The 26974-nt window shown below is 34.6% G+C and overlaps 1 protein-coding gene across 8 annotated transcripts in view; it reads right to left on the bottom strand.

Annotated features, from left to right (window-relative positions):
* WDFY3 (WD repeat and FYVE domain containing 3) overlaps positions 1-26974 on the bottom strand; it is a 348587-nt gene that overhangs the window by 66313 nt on the left and 255300 nt on the right. For 7 of the 8 annotated variants that reach the window (XM_077142948.1, XM_077142947.1, XM_077142952.1 and 4 more), the window contains 14 exons: positions 26449-26522; positions 26208-26369; positions 25126-25220; positions 21847-21967; positions 21414-21631; positions 17115-17350; positions 15931-16065; positions 14354-14533; positions 12725-12958; positions 7057-7156; positions 5012-5172; positions 3671-3900; positions 2454-2563; positions 883-1065 (listed from right to left, as the gene is read on the bottom strand). In XM_077142948.1, the coding sequence (XP_076999063.1) occupies positions 883-1065; positions 2454-2563; positions 3671-3900; positions 5012-5172; positions 7057-7156; positions 12725-12958; positions 14354-14533; positions 15931-16065; positions 17115-17350; positions 21414-21631; positions 21847-21967; positions 25126-25220; positions 26208-26369; positions 26449-26522 (2239 nt within the window). The remainder of the gene's footprint in view (positions 1-882; positions 1066-2453; positions 2564-3670; positions 3901-5011; positions 5173-7056; positions 7157-12724; positions 12959-14353; positions 14534-15930; positions 16066-17114; positions 17351-21413; positions 21632-21846; positions 21968-25125; positions 25221-26207; positions 26370-26448; positions 26523-26974) is intronic. The other variant, XM_077142950.1, reaches the window with a different exon arrangement.

Below are 26974 nucleotides of genomic sequence, written 5' to 3'. Positions count from 1 at the left end.
TTAAAATTAGATTATTTTACAATTTTTTCATGTCTTTGTTAGTCTTATTTTTAATATTTTTCTATCATGGTCACAAACCATAATCTCTAATTATCAAAAGCAGTTCACAAACCACAATTCTCTAATTATCAAAAGAAGTTTATATTACAGATGCCAGACATGCTTTAGATATTACAAATTCATGTACTGGTGTTCTTGTGTAAGGATGGCTGCTTGAGGACTGTTGCACAAACTAAACTTTTATTTGGTTGAAACTTCACAACTCTGCAATAATATGCACCTTTATTTTAACTGTAATTAGTTTCTATTTTAATAATAATGGTATCCAAAATCTCTGGTGCTGGGTGTACTCTGGAATTCAGAATTCAGATTTTTAAAAGGCACTATGGTACATACATTGCATATTTTATACTACCATAGGGTCTAAGATAACAGTAACAAACCATAATTGAACATACTAATATTTCTGAAGCAAAATACATAAATATTATACCAAGTAGGATAAGTACAGATAGTTTATGTTTTGCCATCAAATGAATTCTGACACCAAATTAATGAAAAAAAACCTTGGTTTTTTAGGGTGTCTTTGGATTTCAGAATTGTGGATAAGTAACTGTGGACTTGGAGCCAAGATAGCAACTGTGCTACAACTGGAACCAACATATTTTATAAATACATAGATGTCTGATTTATAACCCTCCTTTAAGAAAGCCAAATCTTAGCATGATCATTCTAGATTAGGTAATGCTGTACTGATTTTCATTTCTATTGTTGCCATCAATTTTCTTTTGGGAAAGTTAAAATTACATATCCAAAGTGCACCCATATACGATAGATACATATAAGTCTTCCTAGTTGCATGGTCTCTGCAGGCTTTCTTACCCAAATGATTCTGCCAGCACTTCAAACCTGCTTCTTCAATGAGCGGCCTTGCTATAGCTATGTCCACGTGGCCCCTTTCATTAACAGGTAGAGTTACTTTGAAAAGCTCCTCCAAGGCTTGTTTCTTACTATGTATCAGTTCAGTCCAAACTCTGTTAACAGCTTTTATGAGAAGCTGACGCCCTAGGGTAATGGGGGAGGGGAGAAGTAGGTAAACGATCAAAAGCACAAAGTAAAGTTTGTTTCTATTTTTCTTCATATTTTACATCTAGGACTTTCAATTACGGCACTTGATTGTCAAAATAATGTTTCATAAATCCAGCTCTCTGTAAAGAATTATTCAGACAACCAAAGACGTGACTGATTATTTGGAAAACTTTTTGAATTCTCTATACTCATGCAGAAAGACCCCATTTTTTATTTATAAAATGGGAAATAATATACATTATTTCATTATTTTGCTTCAATATGAATTTCTACAAGATAAGAACTAATTTCCCAAATCAAAGTAGCTTCCAGATCTGAACTTTTAAGGTGAGCTAAAAATTAAGTTGGTTGTTCTTGACAGTTTTTTGCAAAAGGAAATAAATATTTTTAAAGGGGTTTTACTTTTAAATTTCATTCTGCTTTCAAACTCTGTGCTAATTTGTCTGACTTCTCTACACAAGTCAAATCACCTGGAGGGCTTGTTAAAATAGACTGCTGGGCTCTTTCCCCAGTTTCTGCTTTAGCAAATCTGGATGAGGTCCAAGGATTTGCATTTCTAACGAGTTCTCCAAATGATGCAGATGTTGTTAGTCTGGGAACCTCATTTTGAGAACCAATGCACTAGACTGTCAGTCACTCAGGTGTGAAAACGACTACTGTGTCCTTGGTGGCAGTGGTCTAAGGAATTTTGGTGAATGACTGAAGAATAATACTTATATGAAGAATGAAAAAGAATAAGTGCTGGACTTCCAAAGGATGCCATCATATACAGTAGCACCATATAGTATTGCTGCAGAGATCCAACACTACCATAATTATGTAATCTTTTCTACTGAACAATGTGGAAATAAGATGTTAATCTACCCAAAGACTTTAATGCTCAATGCTTACAAATTCATTGGGAAAACTAGATTTAATAAAAAGAAAAAGAATAAAAATGGTAGTACTGACAAATGGCCTTAAGCAATATTTGTAATACACTAATGTGAGGTACCTAACACAACCATTAGGCAGTTCTCTTTCTGGCATGTACCAGTTAGTATATACCGCTTAGCTATAAAAATATGCATTATCATTTAGTTTCCCAGCAAAACTAAGAAAAGTTGAGGGCTAGCAATACCAATGGTTGAGGCAATGGTGCAAACATCTTGACATATAGGAGCTATTTTGTGGACATGTCTGTGCATGTCAAGTATGGTTTACAGGAAGAATGGTTCTTAGTGTTGGCAGTTTCTGATGTTTATTTTTTTGTCGTTGTTGTTGTTGTAATATTTTAAAAATATTAGTGAATTTTTGCTAGATAGTGAATGAGCAGAAGAGAAAAGCATACCCCCCCCACCCCCAACACCAATCAAAGTAGTTACCTTCACTGATATCTTGGCTGTAACCAGCATCTGGTTCGATGTCAGAGGGAATCATAATATGCCATGTCGTCATGCGGGCTTCTGCTTCCAGTCCAAATCCATCCACATTGCTGAAAAATTCCAGTCATTTTAAACGACATGAAGGAACTGACTGTTACTGAAAATCATAATGATTAAACAGTACTCTGCAGTGACAAGAAAACTCTGGCTCTTTCACGAAGTTCCATTACTGGCAAACAGATGTACAAAACAGACCTCCTACTAGGAAATGCTGTTTCATAAAGGGGTGATCTCATGAATCCACTTGATTAAATATAATTAAATTATAGCATCAAGATGATCGCTATAATTTTAAAAATGTTTTTTGGTTATTTTAATTAACATTTTTACCTAACAATTACAAAAAGTTCATTTAAATAAGAACATTCTCCCAATCTGCCTTGCCCCCTCTCTAGTCTCATCACTCACCACTCTGTTCAGTAACAGAAATACTGGTAGTTTCCCAAAGTGCCACACTTTCTTCCATCTGTACAATCTCACGTGCTGCTCTTTCTTCCTACAACAGTCCACCCCATTCTCTTTTCAGGGTTAACTTCCTCCTCAACCAAGCCTCAAGATGCAACTTAGCAGTTATTTCTCCATGCTATGGACCCTGATTAGGTGTACCCAAAACGCTGTCCTTCTTTGTGCATAGTACTCAGCACACCTGGCCGGTCTTGCCTAATTATGAGTCTTCCCTCCTAGGACGTACCCTCTGAGAGGGTTGCCACAGGGTCTATCTTACTCACATTCATCCCAGGTCCTTGCTCAATGCCTGGTCCCCAACAGACCCTAAAAATGTATCTCTCAAAGCAGTCAATGGAAAAATATTAATTTCACCCAATTAACAAATAAGGGTTTGCAGTGAGACTTTCTTTTTACCTTTCTCAGCCTCCAATAGTGTCTTTTATTTGTTTAGAAGCAAATTTTCTTTTTATAATTAAGTATATGTATATGATCATGTGGAACATTTAAAAGGTAAAAAAAGCAAATTAAAGGGAAAAATACTGTTTTTTATTACAAAAATGTGACACTTGCCTTTTACCTTTTATATGAAGTTTTAAATAAAACTGAGATGAATGGGGAAAAATGTTATTATTGGAAAATGAGAACAAACAATTTGGTGGAAGAGCATGAAAGAAAAATTCAACATGGCAAATCGAACTTAAAGGATTTACCTCCCAACATGTAGATTAATCAAGCAGTGAGCCAGACAGCTAATGAATTCTTGGTCATGGTTCCCAGGTCCCAGGATCAAGTTCCTGTTTACAGTAAGAACCCTGAGCGAATCAAGGAGAGCTACTTGCTGAGGAACGGTTTTGTGTGCACGTGAGAACTGGTACAAGATGGTCCTATTCAAGCAGTGATAAACTGAATCCAGTGACAATCCCTGTGATCTTCTCTTTGACTAAAAACATGAAATATACATTATTTAGTAAAATGAAAAGATCTGTTTATCATTCAATCATGGCTTTTTACTAAGTTTATTTACATACTGTATGCCATGCAAAATACTAGCACTACTAAGTTAAGAAATACAAAGCTCTTGTTATTATGGAGCTCAGAACCCATGACATATATAAATACAAGCTAATGAACTGAGTGCTACATAAAAATAAATACTTAGGCAGTATTAGGTAGGCCAAATGAGTAGAATCTCTAACTGCTAAGGACAGAACACCTAACAAAGCATCGCCTGGCTGAGTGTCCTACCAAACACTCTTTATTAGGGTAAATGATCTCTACTCAAGATTACTAAAAAAAAATTACCTAAGAGGTTAGTTTAAAAAAAAAACAAAAACAAAATACGACAAACGTTTTTTGACATCCTAGTTTCTTCTCCTCACTTGAGAGTTGATCTCTTTGGCTTAAATACAAATTTATCTCTCAAAAAAAGGTCTCAGTTGACATGAGAGAACCCTATGTACCATATACTAACAAAACATGGCCATAGTTTTTTCCACTTTCTGCATCATGTGCTGAATAAGATTAGTGACTTGTGCCAAACCAGGCCAATAGTTTTTAGTCAGTGGTACCACTGACATGCACTAAAATAACATTTTTCAGAGGAATAACAACAATGGACTTTACAAAGTTTCAATTTATAACAGAAGAGTCCCTTAATATCCATTTTTCATGCTCTGAAGCCTTTATACACTGATGTAAAAACTGGCAAATGGGTAATAACTTAAGGTATTTAACCCAGTAGGAAAGCTATCTGAGTAGCACAAAGCAACGCCAGTGGGAAGGTCAGTGAGCAGATGAGCACAGCTTGAGAAAACTAGGTAAGTTTACAAAGGACACACTGGCAGCAGGGTATTGGTAAGGGGTGAGGGTGGGGTGGAATGAAGGGTAAAGAGTCTACATTTTTTACTCAATTTCAATAAACTTAGCTTTATATTAAATATTAACATTCATTATCTCATTAGTTACACTTATTTCCAACAATTTTGATACCAAAGGCAAAGTTTTTCAAAAGGAAAACATGTACTCTACAATTAACAGTGACAACGGTTTACCTGAGCAATTAGTTGAATTATAAAATCTATAAGGAGTTTAGATTCTTTGTTGAACATGCCTTGCCAAAGCTTGTCCACCACACGTTGTGTGAAATAAAACACATTGTTCACCAATACCTGGTAGCTTCCTCCACTGGTAATAGGCAGAGATGCATCTTCCCCTAAATCCCGATAGGAAAAACATGTCTAAGAAAACTGTTATCTACCAGCACAAGACCATAACTTCAAGCATATCAGGCTGAACAAAAATAAGTACATCTATTACACTGAGACAAATTACCACTGCTTCAGAAAATGATCTCATTGCTACATATCACGATAAATATTTGAAGAAATAATTTCTGAAGGAGAAAAACATTATAGATTGAGACTAATTGTATAGTCATTTAGTGCCTTAAAATAGTCTGTGGTAATTTAAACTCTCTGTTAGAGATTATCTCTGTTTGAGAGAAAAATTAAGTCCATTTATTAGCTATAAATTTATTCTGTATAGCTAATAAAGGGCAAAATAAACAAACCAATAAAACTCTATTTTGGCATTTTATACCTCTGGTATAATCAAAGTGTACTGAGTTTAGCCTGAATAGTGACAAAGTAATAAGAGTTTCAGAAAAATTATTTTAAAAAATCACTAGTGTTAGTATCAAGCAGTACCTTTAGTCTTGTCCAAACTTATCATCAACCCTGTCTCTCTTCTAAAGTTACCCCAAAGTCTTCCAACAGTGTTGCTGCCTTGTACATACTGCTCTAAGACCAACCCCCTAGCCCTCCTTCTAATCAGAATACCCCCCTCTAAGCCCTGTTAATTTAGAAATTCTGAAGGTCCACCGAATATGATTATTATTAGTAGTATTCCCACCTATTCTAAATTATCCTATTAAACACAATTCTTTACTTGGTATTATTGTAGAATAAGACTGATCCTAACACATACAAACAACTACAAAAGTTTAACTTATCATTCTTCTTTGAGGGTGTATATTTTCATTTTAAGACAATATTAAAGATGTCCTGGCAAATTTATTTTGGAAAAAATAATTCAATAGCACACAGGTTCTATGATTAACACTTATCAACAGGAGCTCAAATAACAAACTAAACCACTACTTTTCTTTCTTCTTTAAATTCCCCTTTGTTTTACATATAAGTGTTGGCTCCAATGCAAATGCATCAGAGTTTATATTTTTATTATAACTAGACTCAGGCATACAAAAAAAGAAAAAACATTTTATTGTGCTTGACTCCATGTACTAGTAGCCAACCTTAAGAATAACATAAATATTTCCACTCCTAAGTTTAAATATTATAACATGGATTCAATATGAATAAGAATGTTCGTAGCAGCTTTATTTATAACAATCTTAAACTATCAAATTTCTATCAAGAGTAAAATGGAAGAATTTATATCTTCATACTATTGAACATTATAAAATAATGAAAACAAATGGACACCTGCTACACGTGATAGCATGGATAAATCTCACAAATACAATGTTGAGTGCAAGAAGCTAGAACCAAAAGAATACTGGATTTTGTGGACCCATAATCAATCTAGTCTATGATTTCACTTATAGAGCATTCAAAAGCTGGCAAAACTAATTTATTAGATAGTAATTACTTTAGTGGAGGAATAATTGGTGCTGGTAATGTTGTATTTCTGTTTGGATGATGGTTATTCAGGTATATTGTCTATATGATAGACAGCTCTATATAATTTGTGTGCTGTTATTTATGTCCATGATAAAGAGGTTAATTAAAAATGTATTAGATCTTCATGAAAATACAACCTGCTTTTGTAATATGGTTTTAAAAACATCTTTCTCTTTCCTTGCTTTGCTCCTGCCATCCCTGAATGTACATATATGTGTACAAGCCCACACCATAAGTACATCCTGCTGTGGATTCTGTATCCTAGATTCAGAGGAATTGAACTAATCCTCCCTATGGAAAAACATACCAAAGAGAGAGGAAAATGTACAGGAAAGAAATGACATTAAAGGAAATATATTTGGGGTTTGTAAAGTAAAAACAGAACACAGAATTACCCAATAACACATCAGCTGCAAGCAAATGGTCCATCACACTATCCAAAATGTAAGTCTGAAATTCCTTTTGCTGAGTTCTTGTAGATCTTTCAGGGGAAGCCTAATCAATAAAATTTAAAATTAGAAAGAGAACCAACTAAATAAAGACAAGCTCAAGCATAAGTTACATTACCAAATGTATCAAACAGATTAAAAAATCTGGGGCTATAAAATAAAGTATGACATGAGAATTGGTATATATGGTTATAATCTTCCTCTTATTTTTATGATCATAAATTGAAAATTTTCTTGAAGCAGAAGTGAAACATTTTCTCTGGAATCAATTCCTCCAAAAACAGTATTCTAAACACTGTACATAATAAATATTTTTTAATCTATTATTATATCTCACTTCCAAAGGAAAGATGGCAATTTATATAAAATACAACTGAAATAAATCATAAAGCCATTAAAATAAATATAAAAGCTCAAGATTCTAGTAGTTAAGCATGTCAGTCAACTAATTTAATGCATCATTTAGCTCTGCGCTTCTAGGTGACAAGAAGAAGGGGAAAAAACAAACAGAGGAAATATGGTTTATGTGCTTATTATCTATGAAAGGAAGCCTACTAGATCGTCAGGAGGGATATACGTTTTCTTAACACGGTTCTGAGAGGAATGTTCTCTGTGGGCTTTTATAAAGAGGACAGTGAACAACTTTACAGTTGGCATCTTTGATAACAATTTTACAAAGTACAATGATTTTAAACATTATCTTGAAGAAAAGCTTAGGGCATTAAGCTAAACTACAGACTTCCAAAGGTAATTAGAACAACATAATTCAGGTGCATTATTTTCAAGTCTCTAACTTAACAGGTGGCAAAGCACTGGGAACACAGAGGGATAAAAGGTCTTAAGAGCCTTTGTCCTCCTCAAATGCCAGTAGTCTTAGCCAGGCTCTTGATAGGAGTTAGTTATCAAATATTTCAACAAATAGACATAAAGTTGTTTCTCAGAAAGAGAATTGTGTATTTTAGAAATAGACACAGTACTGATGTTTTACAAGTGAAATTAAAGAATGTACTTATTCACACAAACCTGGTCCAGGACTATGTTTATGATCAAGTTATAAAAGTGGGCTCTAGGACACTTTAGTTTTAAAATGGAAATCCGCTACATTAAAACAAAAGTAATTTCATTCTATTTTGATTCTCAGGATGGTGTTGACAAAGGTCTTAATGAAGTAGTTAAAATCTGAGTTCTGTATTGAGATTAAAGATTCACAGCTAAAGTTGTAAAGAACATTTCTCTCTTTTGCATGGTAAGACATTTTTATTTTGTTTTAAGATGGCAATATGGGTCTAATAGTTAAAAGAACAGTAGTGGGTGCAGGGGTGGTTCAATGGTAGAATGCTCGCCTTACATGTGGGAGACCCAGGTTGGATTCCCAGATCATACACCCAAAAACCAACAAAAGAACAGCAGTGCTTAGGAGTTTAGTATGGTATATGAATAAATTTGGGACAAAGTAAAGGAAATCTCATACTGTTTTTAATCTTAATTTTCCACAGAGAGGAAAATTAATAGAATGATTAATACAAGGAATGTTGTGTCAAAGGCCTGCCTATGCCTCATGACGATTTATTTTAGATTGAGATTCCCACCCTTGAAAATTGCACAGAAAGTGTGACTTTATAAGGGCTAAACAGTAAACTGATAGGTCTGTGAGGAATATCTTGTAATTAGAGCAGAGACCATTTTATGAAAAACCTGAGTGATCAGAAGAATTTACTAAGGAAAAAAGCTCTCCAAATCAGAGGAAGATTTAGAGTCCTGAAGACAATAGTAGTCTTTCAGGAGGATCAGACATAGCTCAGAGTGGTTAGTAGGATAAGTATTTAGGAGAAAGGCTCAATCAAATCTTAACCAGACAAAGTTCTGGAGTCTACAACGCAGAGTAAGTGTCATAGTAGTATAAAATAATGAGAAGTAGCTGGCTCAAGTTAACAAATATTCATGTTTACTTAATTAAAAAAATACTCATTCCAGAAGAAACTGGCTTAGTCATTAGTAGGGATTTAATCCTCTGATTCCCCTCTCTGAAGCTGCTACATGAGTAATCATGATCCAGAATCTATACTTGCTATTGGTCCTAATTCCTAGTTCAAATGCTCCTGCTGCGATGTACAGTAGCTTAACTTTTAACAACTTAAGATCTTATGAATGCATGAGTAGTTGTTTCAGGAATTTTTTTAAAAATCTAGTCATTGAGCTACTGTCATGTGGCATGACTCAGAACTGAGCTCTATATGCATTAACTAATTTAATCCTCAAAACATCCCTCTGAAACACATATTATCATTTCCATTTTAGAGATAAGGGGATGGGGATTAAAGAGGGTTAGTCACTTGGTCAAGTCTCAAGTAGGATTTGAACCTCAGTGCCTTTGATATCAAAGGTTCTGGTATCCCCTGCTACACCATACCCTTTCCGCCTATTAAAATTTCTATACTGAAGTTAACAAATGCACAAGCAAGTGCAAATTCGCAGGATTTAGGCCACTATCTCATTGTTCTTTTAGATAAACCTGGTTGGCCCACCAGAAAACCAGGATGAGTTTAGGGCAGAACAAAGAAGAGTGCATGAATCTCTGATCTGCTCTGGTCCCTGACTGTCAGATTTGTTTACCTGACGAAAACAGTGAGGCCAGTCGGTATCATCATTCTTCCACTATCATTCTTGACAGCATCACATGCTGCTGTGTCCCCACATCGCATGCTCCCAGGTCTGGGGACACTGCACTACCCTCCTTTAGCGCCTGCTGCCAGTGGGTGAGTGCTGAGGAAGGCTTCGGTTTTCTGCTCTGATTTTGTAATAGGTTGGAAGCCTTTAAAGGGAGGATTTTGATCTTCCTCGTTTTGACTACCATTGTCTCCTTGACTAATTTCTCCTCTCTCAGTTATTTTATGCTACTCTTGCCCACTTCTGCTACTTTTTTGCTTGTTTTCCCACAGCCAATCAAGATGGGATTTGTACTGATGTATGACAATGTGAAGTTTTTCAGAAAATGGCTGCTATCAGAAAAAGCAAGCACTCCAACTTAGTTCCCTTAATTTCATTATTCTTAGTCTTCCAAGTTTGTAAATATATATATATATTTTTTTTTTTGCATGGGCAGACACAGAGAATCAAACCTGGGTCTCTGGCATGGCAGGTGAGAACTATGCCTGCTGAGCCACCATGGCCTGCCCTGTAAATATACTTTTTGATCTATTCTTATCATGTACTTTCTTTCCACTGTACTGTGATTTTCAAGGACATCAAATCTATTCAGTTCTCCATGAGAAGCCTGGTGGAGACAGCAGAGAATACTAAGGCATAGGAGCTGAGAGAAGAGTCCCTAGAAATCCTTATATAAGTAAACATAGCCACTTAATTTTTTGAGTACATCTTATGTGCAAGGACTATGTAATGAATCTTAAGTGCATTATCTTATTTAATCCTCATAATAATTATTAGAGGCAAGATCTGCGTTATCATTTTATAGATGGGCAAATTCTAGAGGTGAAGAAAACTGAACTTGGCCAAGGTCAGAGATGTAACAAGCAAAATAGTTTTGCTAGGAAATTCACATATATTTTACTATCACAACAATCTTTCTGAGGAGACAGTAGTTATCATCCCATCCCCAGAGAATGAATTTAGCTCAGTGACATTAAAATGCTTATATAATAAACAGTGTGGATAAACTTCAAACCCAGGTATTTCTGATCCTAAAAACTATGCTCATTCTATCACATCACACTGCCTCCCTTGTATTTGGCCTCGATATTACACTCAAGCCAGGCTATACGAACTGGAACCTTTTACTTTTACAGATTGTTAGTCAAGATAATTTCACATGTTCTTTTGTGCATATAATCAAGAAAGTACTCATCATGAAATTATAGCAGTTATAAGACTGAGAATGGCCTGATTCAAGTTCATCAGACTCAAAATCAGCTGGCTCAAGCTCCTTCCTTCATGCAGGTGAATGGTAAATATCCAGAATATTTACCTTCTTCAATTGCCTCAAGGATAAAGACTTCATCAACATAATACTCAAAATCATATATTTATAATTTATTCCTTTACACCCATAGGAAGACATGGAATGCACTGTTTTCATTAACATCAATATTTCTTGTGCACTCTGGAAATATCTTTAATAAAAGATTTGAAATTCCCCAAGTACCAAGTTGATTTTTAAAAGCAAATTTGTATGCCTTTTATTAGGCAGTATCTCATTTTCTTGTTTTGGAATTGCCAGTGATGTAGTCAATAGTTAAATGATTTGACAATACTTACAGTGCACACTAAGACACTGTACTAACTGTTGTGAGAGACAGAAAAGACATATAAAACTTGGTTTCTACTTTTAAAACTTCAGTCCTGATGCCCTGGCTTCCAAAGAGGACAAATTCTACCAGGCAGTCTTTTTATTCTATTATATGAATTATTGATGAAACATTTTTTTTTCTGCTGATATCAAGCACTGAAGTCATAGCTAAAATGCTTAGTATAACTTGCACCTAAACCACATTAGTAATTTCTTTTAATTGACCAAATTGAGATATTTTCACATGACCAAGATAGATAGATCTGTTGTGATTTTAAGGTTGCAACTAAAAAGTTAACTGTATTGGACACTAGAGGGCGTAGAGAAAGCTCAGGTTTAGCTGTCAGACCACTGAGAGCAAGTAGGAAGTTCCCAGAGAGAAAAATGGAGAATCCTTATCAGTCTTCCGAATATACAAAAGTGGTATTTCCAAAGCTCTAAGCACATACTGCTTGACACCTAATTATATGAACTGGCCAAAAGAATATGAACTAATATGTTCACACATTTTTTTTTTACTCTCTGTGATCTTTTGTTCTCTCTTCCTCTAGGTAAACATTTATTTATGGTTTACATGATGGCCAATTTCTAGAGCCAACAGTGAAGCTGCTTAAGATTTAGGGCCAGTCCCACTTTCCAATATTCAGCTGAATCATATCACTTAGCAAGAAAATGGGCATCAACCTAGAATCTGCTGCCTTCAGAGAAAATCAACAAGTACATGTTAATCACTTACTATGTGCCATACACCATGCTTTAAGCTGCAGGGGACACTATGAGCAACAAATGGAAGTACATACCTGACAATGATATGTCAGGGGGACTGAAATACAGGGTTATGAGGTGAGGAGTCCACACAACTGAAAATGTCTAGGGAAGGGGTCAGCAGACCATGGTCTGTGGGCAGAATTCTGCCTACTGCTGTTTTACTGGACATACTCATGCCCACTCATTTAAATAATTTCTAGCTACAACAGCAGAGTTGATAACTTGTGACAGAGACGTATGGCTTGCAAAGAATAAAATATTTATTATTTGACCCATTACAGAAAAAGCTTGCTGACTCCTGGTCTGGGGAACAGGTGATAAAGGACTGAATTAGGGACATGCTTGAGGGAATCAAAGGAAGAGACACAGATTGATAGATTATAGAACATCTGGGATAAAATCTTCCCATAGTCCATGAATGTTATGTGTTTACAAACCCAGAAAAACTAGAAAATCTGAAAGTATCTGGCACAGAAGTAACTGGTTATTCTTGTTCATATAAAACAATACAAAGAGATATGAATGCATTTTTTTTGTCTTTACCTCCAACAAAAGATCAATTAATGGAGTTTGTTTGCTGGCAGGGGTAAGACAGAGGTTGTCTATTATTAAAACCCGCATGAAGTCAAAAACAAACTTTTTAGCTGGATGATTGGTTAGATATGTCTTGGTGCCCACATTGCAGTACTCCGATTGACTTCTGTTCATTCCTGTGTCTGCTGCAAAGGCTTTAAATTCTTCAGCCGGTGAACTAACTTCATCATCAAGATCAGTCACCTGGTAAAATCAATTGGAAAAGTATGATAATCACAGTAGATTCTATTTGCTCTCACTTCCATGTTTCTTTAAAGCAAAACTGGAGCAGCAACAATAGTGTTTTCCTTATGCATTTATCTTAATAGAGCTACTCAGCAGGATATTTTACTCTGTCTTACCTAACCCCTGCTTTCAAGGTAATGATCTGGCACTATGTCACAGTTCTAATGTTAAACGACTGACCACTAACAATATATCTGCTGTGAGCTGAATTATATTCCCATTGTGGATAACTGCACACAAAATGAATGAGATAAAATGAGGATGACTTATGGTTTGAAATTTACCTACAATATTTTAAACAGAGATCTGGTAAGATATGTTACCCAGTTAGTGGTAACACTTAAGGATTGATCCACTTTTTGCAGGTTAAAGAAACCCAAATAAATAAATTTTAAAAGAAAGAATAAAACTACCGCCCAGTTTGAGCCAAGAGAGAAAGACCAGAAGACAGAGTAGAAGAGGTTTACAAAGATCTAAGGAAAAGACACTGAATTGCCATTGAGGGTCAGTTTTTACCAAAAAACAAAAAGAGGATTTTAAAGTTTATAAACAAACCAGAGTATTAAGGTCATGTCCCATAACTTATCTTTTTCCTAAAAATCGTCACATTTTTGAAATAAGTATTTCACCTTTATACATGGAGAAAGTTAACATGAGAGAAGGGTAATTTATTCCAGGACTTAATATAAATGGTAATAAAAAGAGGAAATGCCAAGAAATCCTGAAATACAATTTAGGAATAACTGTTTGAGGGGCTTGTTTTAAAGGATGAAAGAAATATCTATACAATATATGATTACAGGCCAATAATTTTTTATGAAATTAGCACAAATCAAGAAAAATGAGAAAGTAAAAGCTGAGGAAAAGAAAGGACCAACACATGCTTTATTTTACGTAAAGACAAACAACTGTATAATTCATCTCTAAAGATTAAATACAGTAAATACCAAGTTCCTGAGGTAAGTAAAAATATAAATAAAGTTTGTCTGACTAAAGTTCTGCTACCTGAAAAGAACTTTTTGTAACTACACAGTTATCATCACATAAACTGAGAAATGGATCAACAGCTATTTGGAGAGGGAAGTTAGTGACAAGGGACTTAAATGAATATGTTAAGTAAAAAAAGGAAGTAGAGTCCACTGTCATTTTAGGGGAAAGCAGAAGGAAAATGTGGGGAGCTAGTGCTACCGGAAAATGAAGTAAGAGGCGGCACATAAAGTTAGGAAAGTCTGAAACTGCTTGGTCAGTACTTCAAGACTGGGGTGTGGGTAGGGTTGGGGTGGAGGGGCAAGCCTGCTAACCACTGGAGCAGACTAATTCCAGTTTTGATATGTTTTCCTCTCCCTCTCCTACCATCTCTGAGTAAGGGCGAATATTGAAGGGGAAGACAGTTGCTGCTAATGCACACAAGAAGTCGGGGCTCATCCACATGGAGGAGAGGTCCGGAACATTGTGATACAAGTATCTGAAGAACTGCATCAGGGTCACAGGATACTCTCGGAGCCAAGACCCCTCTTCCTCTGACTGCCAAGGCTGTCACAGGGACAAGAAAAGAATTACAGTGTTAGAGCAACCAGCACTGTTTAAAATTACTTTAGAAATCTACTTTTCTCCTAAACCTGAATATATTTATGGACCAGAACTTTAAATATGAGCAAAAGTGCATTTCCACACACATACAAATAAACTTAGAAACTCACTAAAAAACAAAAATAACCCCCAAGAAACTGACAGAACATGTGCCTACTCACTGGAGTACTCACAGCTTAGCTAACTGAAGTCAGAGATTTTCACTATTTACCACTGCCAGCCAGGAATATTGCTGGTGCCAACAATAGTTGTCTTAACATCAAAGTTGCCCCATCGTCCCTCATGCCAGAGGGTTAAGAAGAAGATAAAAGATGGGGAAATTACTTCTGAGCCTCAGTTTGTCATATGAAAAATGGCAAGAAGAATGCTTTTAACTATTGTGCAATTCAATAACAAGGATAATGATTGAAAAAAAAATAACAGCATAAAAATGAATATACCTGAACAATATCCTGTTTCCTGCCCAGAAAATGGCTTTGCTTTTTAACTTATATCTTTTTATCTGTTTATAAATAGGGACTAAAATAAGGATACCCAAGCATTCTAAATTAATGGTAATGTTCCTTTCTTAGACAGCAAATAGAAAGATTTGACCTAAGTTAGATGATTTGTCAGTTACTTGTAATCCAACAAGTCTAAGTTAATATTCCCTCTTAAAATGTGATCCTAAATTGTGTAAACAAATTAAGTCATCATTCAGAATATTCCTGAAGATGGAAAGGAGCATACAAGATGTCAGTTGCTCTTTTACTTCTTCACATTGAAGTTGAAATAATTGGAACAACAAAAACAAAACTAAACTTGCGTAGATAACATTTTAACCTCACACTAAAAGTGATTTAAAATATTTTAATGACATATTATGTAAAAATATATGCTACAATTTATACTCATTATATATATGTGTATATTGTAACATGTATTTTTATTCCCGTAATAATAAAATTTAGCAAGTCACTTAGGAAGCATTTACCATATTCTATAACATGCTTTTGTAAGTGCGTTGTGTGTATATTAACTTACTTAATCTTTACAACAAACCTACCAGGTGATTCGGTCATTACTAGCATTTCGTAAATGAGAAAAAGCACTTCTAAAATACCAGCGGTGGATCTGAACCCAGGCAGGGAATGTGAGGTCTTTAAACACTGCACAATCTGTCCATACATTAGAGATAAAACAGAAAGGCTGAGGTTCTACAGATCACAGAGTAAATACAGAGCTGTATTACTGAAGGATTCCTCTAATTTTTAAAGAGTTTATATATATATTTATTACACACACACACACATCACAGGAGGAGTAACTATCAAAAGATCTCACTATCTCAGTAGACTTACTGAATTCAGCATGCTACGGAGCATTCCCAATAATAAAAAAGCAGCTTCTGTACACACATTATGTATAGATGAGACTACAGTTCCACTGGACGCAGGAACACCAAAGATAAATGTCCAAATGGAATCCAAATCAAACTGCAGAGGTAAGGAAGACTAAAATTAGCCACTATTTATTTTTTTCAGTAGAGACCCTCACAAGTTCTAACACTTTTAAATTTCTTTAAAATTAACCTTTTTCTGTTGTTTTCAAAATGTGCAATGATAGAGACCTAACAATCCTTCTCCTATATTCTAAAACCATATTTCTATTTGTAAAGAAAAATTAAATACTACAAATCATCCAGTCACAGGTACTTATGTGAAAAACATTGGTTTATACTGAAACATTAAAGTAATATTAAAGAATACAAACTGAAATAAATCACATGCTAATTATCCAAGAGATGAAATTACAGAACTGATTATTTAAGGAATGATCTTTTAAAAGAACATGTTTGATTCACTTTTTTTCTACCCCCGGCAAAGTCCTAAATTCAATTTTAGATTATTTACATATAAGATTTGACAAAACAAAATCACTTGGAGGAGGTTGATTCATAGCAGTTTTATATAATGATATTTTAAGATTATGGTATCATGTATATTGCAAAAAAGTACACAACCAATCAAATTCTGCTAAGCACAAATCCATATCTTGATTTAATATAAGGGCATAGATGCAGTGTTTTCATTTAAAACGGTCTGTGAACTATTAGAATGTATTCAAAAGCATTTGGCACCATGATGGGAATATAGAACTTATACTATGAATCTTGTTTTCATGGTTCAAATCCATCAAATTAATTTATGAGTACACAAGCCACTCTTTCTTTTAAATTCCATATAAATGAAATCGTATCTCTAGATAAAATCATGTAACTCAAAGGAATTATTTGGGAACTATTGAAATATCATCCCAAAGTCTTTACATATATTTCATCATATAGAGTAACCATAAAGGAAAAAAAAGCAAAAGAAATTTGGAGGAAATTTCCTGATACTTTCAGATTTTCCTATTCCAAATCATAACTGGAATGTGAGAAATAACAGAATTAATAGCTGGTTTTACTGTGATTAACCCATTACCCTATGGAGATTTTTCTGGTATAAATAATTACACTTACACCTTACTAGATAATTCCTACCTGGCAACCCTGCTTACATCGGCTGCGGATGACAGGCACACTGACCTGCAGGTTCTCAGGCAGCTCACTAACTGGCTGCTGCAGAAACAATGCCATGAGGAGAAAATAGAGGGCAGGGACATTAGTGTGTTTAGGAAGGAATGACTGGAGAACTGGAAAACCAGGAAAGTGACACGCATCCCGGTTAATCTCCCTGACTGTTGCTCTCCCACCAGCACTCCTGCCCACATTGAATCCTAAGAGAAGAGGAAACATAACAGTAAGTACAAGTTAACAATGTATTGCCCACTTGTTACCAATAACTGTGCATTAATAAAGAAGGGCACGATTCACAATACTATACCTTCTATCCAGAACACTCATGTATATACATATACATTTTTTTTCCCTCCATCAAAGCGGTTTTTTTTTTTTTTTTGCATGGGCAGGCACAGGGAATCGAACCCGGGTCTCCAGCTTGATCAAAGGAACATTATAATGAGGCTATGCAGGTGGCTGAAGACTAAGATGGGGACAGCCCCGAGCAGTGGAAGTGGTGCAGGTTATATAGGATGGCTGGTGGGAAATATGGAAAGGGAGGTATAGAACACTCATATTAATGGAACACAACTATTCAGTTGTTGAATTAAACTTTCAGTCAAAAGTTTTACTCTACTACCCATATGACTTTAGCAAACTTGTCTATTAGGATATAGGTTTTCAAACATAGCTTGAGATAATCAGACACGAGAGTCTGAAAAATGCTTCATGAGAGGATATAAATTCTACTCACTAAATGAATGACCTCAGAAAAGTTCTAACATTCCTGCTTGTATTTCCCAAAGTATAGCTAAAATTTAGAATGCTACAAAAAAGTAACAAATAGAATTGTTACAATATAGTAAATATGTTATTTGTTCTGAAAACAATAATTAAACTCTTTAGTCCTCAACCATCTATGAATCTGAGATAAAAAAAAATGAATACGTCAAACAATCCTTCCTCACAACATGATCTGTAACTCTGTTGCTGGTCATGCTGCAGTGGGACAGTAAATCCAAGCCCACTGTGGCTATCTATAGGCTTGAGCTGAACTCCCAGAGCTCTAGAAATACCGCTATTCTGGGAGACGGTCATCACATTTTAATTTGGCTTACAGCATCAGCATTTCTTTCAGTCCTGCCCTAGTTTCAGGGCCCAACCCAAATATTTGGTTCTTTAACTCTTCCAAATCTAGAACAGTGTTCAGGCTAGAACACATGCTGGCCAAATTTTCAATGGGAAACGTTGGTTACCAATAAACAGATGAAGGATACATTTTTAGTTCGAAGCAAATTATATTTCAAATGAATATGCATATTTTTTCTAATTTCCTAGTTCTAAGATGAAGTATCTACATCCTTGCCAGTACTTACTGTAATAAAACAGAAATGTATGTGTAGGCTGCTTTTAAAATATTTTCTCCTAACTCAGCATGATATAGTGAATTAATAAAAAAATACTCTTACTAACAAAAAATTATATAGCAATTACTCAAGTTCTTTCATATTATCATTTCATTTCTGAGTCATAATGAAATTATGAGTTAGAAACTATTATCATTTTTATAACAGAAAATATGTGATTAGTTCAAGCTCTTAAAGTTAATAATCATGCCACTAGGATTTGGAATCAAGTGTCTCTTTTTTAGAGCCTGTAAAATGATGCTGTCTCCCTGCTTCTTGTTTACAACATTACTGAAAGACTGGATGGATTAGGAAATCCACTTACAATTTTTTTTTACCTAAAATCTAAATAAAATGCTTCTAGAGGTGATATAAATTCTATTCACTAAATGACTGACCTCAGAAGAGCTTGTATATTCCTGCTTGTATTTCCCTAAAAATAAAGTTAAATTCAAAGTATAGCATAATTTAAAATGCTACAAAAAATGTAACTTAGAATTGTTACTGGTACAAAAAATGTAACTTAGAACTGTTACAATATAGTTAAAATATTTCATTTGTTCTGAAAACCATACTAAACTAGAGATACTCTTCAACTATCTATGAATTTGAGATTGGATAAAATGAATAAGCAAAACAATTAACTGATTAATCTAAATAAAATGAGTACAAAGAACATTCTTGAGCTTTATGAAATCAAAAGATATAATGTGGTATTTAATGTTAAACAGGAAATAAATTCTACCATTCAGTGGTAGAATGCTTGCCTTCCATGCAGGAGACCTGGATTTGATTCCCGGACCATGAACCCCTTAAAAAAAAAAGTTGCTAAAAGAAAACCAATACTAGCATTTATTTTCCTTTCTCAAGTTTCACAAACTAAATTTTGCCAATAAATATTTTAAGGCATATTTAATATTTTATTAAGTTAGGCATTAACTTACATTCAAGAGACTTCTATACGGAACGTATTTTTATAGAGGAAAAATCTGACAAAAACTAATACCCTTGAATTAAAACATTCAAAAACATTATGTTGCTCATCAGATGTGTGTGTGTGTGTGTGTGTGTGTGTGTGTATGTATGTATGTTATATATAATAGCCATACATACACATATATAGAAAGAGATATTCAGGAATTTAAATTAAATTCTAAAATTTCTTAGTTTTCTTTTTATTGGGATCAGAACAGCACATGGAATATGTAACCAAGTACTAATGAAGGACAAATTCTAAGGCATGAAATCACTCAGGTCAGTTATGGAAAAAGCACCTTTTCAAATATTACTGCAGTGGTATAGAATGAAAAAAAGTATAGGACTAAGAGTAAGAAGACAGATTCTCAGACACTATTATCCAGAAGTGTTGTAAGTGTTATGCAAGTTAACACTATTAACTTCCTAATTACAGAAATGACTCCTTAATTTATATTTATTAGATTTAATTATTTCCTATAAAATAAATACCTGTCTCCACAACTGTGAAGGCCAAATGAGAGGAAATATATGAAAGAATTTTGTAAACCATATGTACTAGATAAATCTTAGTTGTTATTACTATTGCAGCTTCTGGCCTTCAATGTACACTGTTTAACACTCTCACATTCAATTTTACCTTCGTTTACACTCTAGCAGCTATTATCAGGTCAAAAGACTATTTTTTGCTACTAAACTGTTCATAGTAATTACATTTGGTAGGTTATATCCTTCCCCAGAATCAATGAAACATAGAGATCTATTTTTCAAAGCAGAAAAATATCTAGAAAAATTCAAAATGTGTATTTTGGAGCAGATAATTTTCCTAATTTTCTTAAGCTACAATTTAACTGTGAAATAGAAATAGTATTATATTTTCCTTTATTGCATACTCAAGTTTCTTCAGAAACTGACAGAAACATCATGAAGGAACAACAAAATAGTTCTATGTTGAAAGGTCTGCCTTTATATCATTTTCTTTAACATCTGAGAAAGTCGTCCAGGAAGCATCTTGACATTGTTACTTCTATATTTTCACATATAAATTACATACTAAATGCTCATTCTTCTTCTGACAAATGTGAATATGTATTCTTGGTGGAAGCTCCTTAAGATCAGACACATAATGAATATATATGATTGTAATATGTAGTGTCACAGTGAAAAACACGGTTTTCAAATACTTCAGGAAAACATTATCTTCATTATCACCAAAGCAAGATGATTAATATGAACAGAAACTTACCAACTCAAATAAATCTAACATAGGAAACTATTATTTTCTAACATTACTTAAATGGATCAGTTTTATGTTGAAACAACATAGTTTAGTGAGCAAAGAATCAGAAGTATTGGCTGAAACTCTGATTGAGATTAAATCCCTGAGAAACATACAGCATAGCTGTGAAAGCATGAGCTTTGGATTTGAGTGATCTGGATTCAAATTTGGATATTTCCTAGCTATGTGACAAACAACTTCACCCCGTACCTTGGGTTGTGTATCTGTAAAATGGGTATAATAGTAGGTATAACTCAAAGGGTTATTGTGAAAATGAAATAAGTTAATATATGGAAAATGTTTAGACTAGTAACTGGTATTAAGTACTCAAAATAAATACTAGTTATTACTATTCAGTTCTACTGATAATTTGCTAATTATGTACTTATACATCAAAAAGACCATATAGAATTCCTTGAGGTTTCAAATCCTAGTATCATGACTCAACCTGACAGGCAATTTAAAAAGCCAGATTTGAAACCTAAAATTTTCATTCTATCATTAATTACAATTTATAATATGATTCTTCATAGTTACCATGAAGATGAACTGGCACATATAGGTTTACATAAAATTTAAAAACAAGACAAAACATCGTAGCTGTCTTTAAAAGTCTCATACCTAATACAGTTCCGATCTTATTAGTCAATACAGAATCTGTCTGTTCAAGCCACCCTCCACCACTGAGTCCCTCCTTAAATTTGATGAGAATAGACTGATTGCTCAGCAGGACAACAAGAATCCTCATGGCTGCTGTAACTGTGGTGGAATGCAAGTGTTCTTCCATAAACATCATAATCCAGTCAAAACCCAGAGTCTTGACTAGTTCTTCACAGGCTCTATTCAAAGACAGATGGATAAAAAGAAAACAAAATTATTTCAGGCATCAGGATTTCAAATAAAAAATAAATGATTAGGCTCATTCTTGAGAAACAATAGATTGCAGTGCTTTTGTAAAAAAGTCTAAAGTCAGTTATTCCTCTTTTTTTTTTGCTGCAGTGTATTAACTAGTATTAGCAACTGGGATCATCAATTCTAAAAAGACTTTACTTACTGCAAATTAATGCTTGTTTTTTCTTTAGATGTGTAAATTAATTTTAGCAAGATATCTAGAAGTCTGTTCCTCAAAAGGATAAGATTAGCAGATACAAGACCTCCAAACTCTTCTTCAGTTCCTACAAATGAAAATAAATACATTAAATCACCCTTACAGAAAATGAGCACAAAATATCCAACACCATATATTCTTTGAACTCTCACAGGAAAATATATCTTTTAGAAAACTTTTTTTTCCCATGATGCTTACCATTAGAGTAAACATGAAAAAAGGTCCAGTTAAATAGAACTCAGAAGAGCAAACTGAATGTGTTCAGGTACCTTAGCTTCATCTAAACTAGTGATAATGAAAGGTTGTGAACCTGTAACTGAGAAGTTACGATTTAAGAAGTGACTATGATTACTGAATCATTATATAGATATTTCTTTTTACTTTCTAACATATTAGAATAGCCAGAAGGAAATATCTGAAATTGCTGAAACGTAATCTAGTTACCTTGAACTTTGATAATGATTGCATAGCTATATAGCCTTTATCTTGTGCCCTTGTATTATAAAAATTTTTGGCTTTTCAATTTTAGAGTCTTATGATCATTACAAACGGCGCCTAACGTTTATTAACAAAAAGTCCTGAGTCAGCCCAGAACTAACCCACCCCAATTCCAAAGCTATCTTGATAAAGGAAGCTGGACCTTACCAAAATGGGCCTGTTTGACAGGCACAGCCGCTTAAACTTCAACATACAAGTGACCTATACCTCATTATAATACTAAAAATCATGCCCAGCATCATATAAGGCCATCATTTTCTTACATGCATTCTGTACAAAGCATGTAATCCATCTGTACATGCTCAATGAATAGATCATCTCTAACCTCATCTCAAGCCACATTATCCTAAAACCTACCCATTTTTTGATACTATAAAAATACAAGAGTTATTGCAGTTTGGGAAGACAGATTTTTAGGTTGATAAGCCATGTTATCTTCTGTTTTGTATCTAGCAATAAACTCTCTCTTTCTTTGAAACCCCAGACTCTCAGGAATTGGTTACATGAGTGTAGAGAATCCACAATTTTGACTGATATCAAACCTTTTCTTTTTACATTAATATTCTCCTCTCTGTTACCAACAAGAGGAAAGCAATTAAATGAGGACTACATGAATAAAAATAATAACCACCATAAATCTCAACTTTCCAAATCCTTGATTTTTAGTTTCTTTTTAAAGGATATATCAAAATTTACCTGAATTAAAAAGTGAAAAGAGGAAGCATAGACTTATTCAATACACATAATGCATAAAAGAAAAGTTAGAATTAAGTAGCACAGAAGAAAACTAAAGGCACACAAATGCATAAGAAAAATGGAAAAGAAAGGGGGAAAGAGAGTTCAGTAGTTCTCTACAGATACTACTGGAAAAACAAAACACAAAGCTGGACATCCATGGCCCAGTGTGCCAGGCCTGCTTTTCCCACTGATGAGTTAAGGGTTAATGAGTCATAATCTGCATGCTTTCCTTTACTCTAGAATTGAAGCTCATTTTAGGCTAAACAATGGTTATATATTTTACTTATTTGGGCACAGACTATTATTACCCTTAATCGTTGTCTTTTAAAATGCTAATTTAGCACCTTTTCAGTAATCAGTGCTTGAACTTCACTTTGTTTCTAAAACTTCCCTTCCCTTTCTGGAACGGACAGCCACAGCTCTAGAGGTAAAATCCCTGGTCTACAGGGCCATGGATCAGAATAGGATTCGTTTCTACCAAGGAGAACTCAAGATCCTGTTTCTCTTCTAACAGGGGCCTAGACAGGTAATTTTAAAAATGTCTTACCAAAAGCATGAAAGAGAAAGAAACCCCTGATACTGTGTCAAACATTAGGGGCACTCAACTCAATAGGTCAAGCCCTTGATCTTGAGGCTTGCACTCGTGAAGCTTATGCATGTAGCAGAAAAGCTTAGCCTATCTATAAGTGTGCCTAAGAGCTACTTCCAAAAGAGGACCTCTTTTGTTGCTCAGGTGTGGTCTCACTCTCTTCAAGCCCAACTCTGCAAGTGAAATCATTGCCTCCCTACTATGTGGGACATGACATCCATAGGTGAAAATCTCCCTGGCAGCATGGGAGATGACTCTCAGGGATGAGTCTGGCACTGGTATTGTTGGATCAACAATGCCATCCTGACCAAAAGGGGGAAAAAAGTGCAACAAATAAGGCATCAGTGGCTGAGAGAGTACAAATAGAGTCGAGAAGCTACTCTGGAGGTCACTCTTATGCAAACTTCAGTTAGACATTGATACCTACCATAACTTGCTAAACCCTAACCAAAACCATTTCAGCCAATCCTAAAAAACATCTAGGGCAATATATAAGATTCTACAAAGGTTTCATGCACTAGGGTAACTTTCCAGAAACCTACAACCTCCAGATGAGTCCCTGAAACTCGAGAAGGCAGTCTTTCCAGAACATCAGCTAGTTCCATCTCCTTACCCCTTATTATTGACAGACTTTCCAACATGAAAAAGGTAGAATGGGCAGAGCCCAAATACCCCTAAAGAGTGGGAGAAAGATCAAAGGTGATAGGGGAGTTATACAGGGAAGGTAGGGTTCAGCAAATGGGTATTATTGCTGAATCATTATGTTGATATTTGTTTTAGTCTCCAGTATTTTAGAGCAGCTAGATGTAAAAACCTAAAATTGTGGAATTGTAACCCATACCAAACTCCGAAATTTGTTCTACAACTAATTGTTGTGCTACGCTATGAAATTTATTGCTCTTTGTATATATGTTATTTTTCACACAAAAAGAAAAAAAAAAATATATATATATATATATTCCTTCTAGCCTCCAATGTTCTGGAGCAGCTAGAAGGAAAAATCTGAGATGATGGTATGGTAGCCCATGACAAACTCTGGGATCTATCCTGTTTGTTGAAGAAGGCTTTGAAAACTATTGCTTTTTCCTTTCTTGGCTTTGTATATTTCCTATATTATACAATTAAAAAAATTTTTAAAAAATGCCTTGCCAAAGGCATGAAAGAGAGAGATGGAGGTGTGGAGGGGAGGGAAAATAGGAGTGGGAAAAAGGGAGAGAGGGAGAGGAAAATAAACGGAGGGCAAGAAATATTGCTTTGAATCCTATAAAATTATGAAAAATTCTATTTTTAAAGCAAAACTCATACTGTATTAACTTTTTAAAGGTAATTCTGTACTTTTGCATATCATTTAGACTTGATGTAAGACAAAGACATACGTGAAAGACCAAAAAAAGACTTACCAGTGTCAAGCTTTTCTTCATGTTTTATTTCCATAACTACAAATTTTTCACAAACTGCAAATGTTGGCAGAGTAGAAGAAATAAACTGGCCAAACCTTCAAACATAATTAAAAAAAAAAGCTATGGATTTATTTTTCTTCCTCCTCAAATTGAATACAAACAAGCAAAAAACAAAACAACAGTTTCTATTTTAAGTAACATTTTATAGCCCTTTAGGACATTATATTTGGTTTACTTTCCCATCTCCATCCCAATTAACATTATATACAACAGTGTTTAAAAAATATAGAGAAAAATATAGTTCTCCAGAAATATTAGTCTTTAATGTAGTAACCCAAATAGTTAAAGGCCAAACAGTGTGTTCCAAATAAAAATGTCCTAATATTTATATGCATCCACTGTAGCATAGTAATTCAGAACTAGGGCTTTGGAAACACAGATAAGGTTAAAACCCCGACTCTATCATTTTTGACTCTGTGAGCTGGGGCAAGTAGCTTAACCTCTTTGGGCCTTAGTTTCTTCATCTGTAAAATTAGGAAACGAAAAACTTAGATTTCAGTGAAGGGCACCACAGTGCTAGATAAATATTGTTGATAAAAATAATTATAATTCTCTAATACAACTTTTCAGCAGCAGTTGAGGATTGTCATGTGAACACATTTCTACAGACACTCCATAAATAGCCTTAAGCCATCTTTCACACTGGCAACTGAATAATACTAATATAAATAGTTTGGATAAAATATCATCTGTTTAGGAGATAGTAAATAAACAGAGATGGCATGAGCATGATGGTGTGTGGGTTTGTGACTGTGCACATGCACTTGAGAATTAGCAGGGGAGAGAGAAGGGGCCTAAACTGAACATATCTGTGTCCAGGCCAATCAATCTCACTGGGCTCATTTCTATGTCTTTTTTCACCAGAATTCTGTAATTCACTAGTGGCAACAACTGGGTTCACTCCATAAGGCAAGGTACTGAGACATGCATGTTTTCCATACCTTACAAATGTCCTGAATAGTATTAACAACATAGGTATTATAGTATTAACATCACAGGGATATAAAAGAAGTTTTCATTACCTGAGCAAATCATTGCTGCTGGGAAAACCTTGTAGTAAGAAGCTCAGCACGTTACTAATAGCAGCAATGGTAGGTTGGGATAAAGACATATCTCGAAGAGTCAGTAGCAGCTTTGGAATTAACTGGAATTCCCTCATTAATTTGGCATTCTTTGAAGCTTCACTATAAGAGAAAGAATATTTAAAAACTGTACTGACATCTTTTCTATAACTGAACAGCTAATCACTAATTAAACTAATACCTGGACTCTGTGAGTAGTTCAATGAAGTGTTCAAATAAGGAAAGATGAAGTTCATATGGTGCATGAAGCCAGACCTATAATACAAATAAAGGGGAGTAGTATATTTAAGGTTTAAAAAAATAGCCAAAATGCCAATCTAACAAACACAAATACAAGTACATGGAACTTATTTTACTTATGTATTTAATTGAATATAACACTTTATTAATTTTTACATGGTAAAGCACTGTAAAATTCATATGTAGGACGTCTGCTTCTGTCCATAAAAGAATAACTGCTATGGAAATTACCTTCCCACAATAAACACATGAAAACTGGACAATGCCTATGAAACTATAATTATCACACACTGTAATGTAAGACTGTGATCCCTGAGAAAAGGGAAACAAGCAAGATGACCCTTACATTTGTGCCTGGAGGCAATTTCCAGTATACATCACAGGAAAGGGGAGCCCAAACAGAGATCAGAGGTTTCAATGTCTTGAGGGGACAGTCTGGGAAGGTGGGGACATGGAGACAGCTACAA

This window comes from Tamandua tetradactyla, chromosome 24, assembly GCF_023851605.1.
Source record: "Tamandua tetradactyla isolate mTamTet1 chromosome 24, mTamTet1.pri, whole genome shotgun sequence".
NCBI lineage: Eukaryota > Metazoa > Chordata > Mammalia > Pilosa > Myrmecophagidae > Tamandua > Tamandua tetradactyla.
This window is presented reverse-complemented; position numbering and strand designations above follow the sequence as displayed.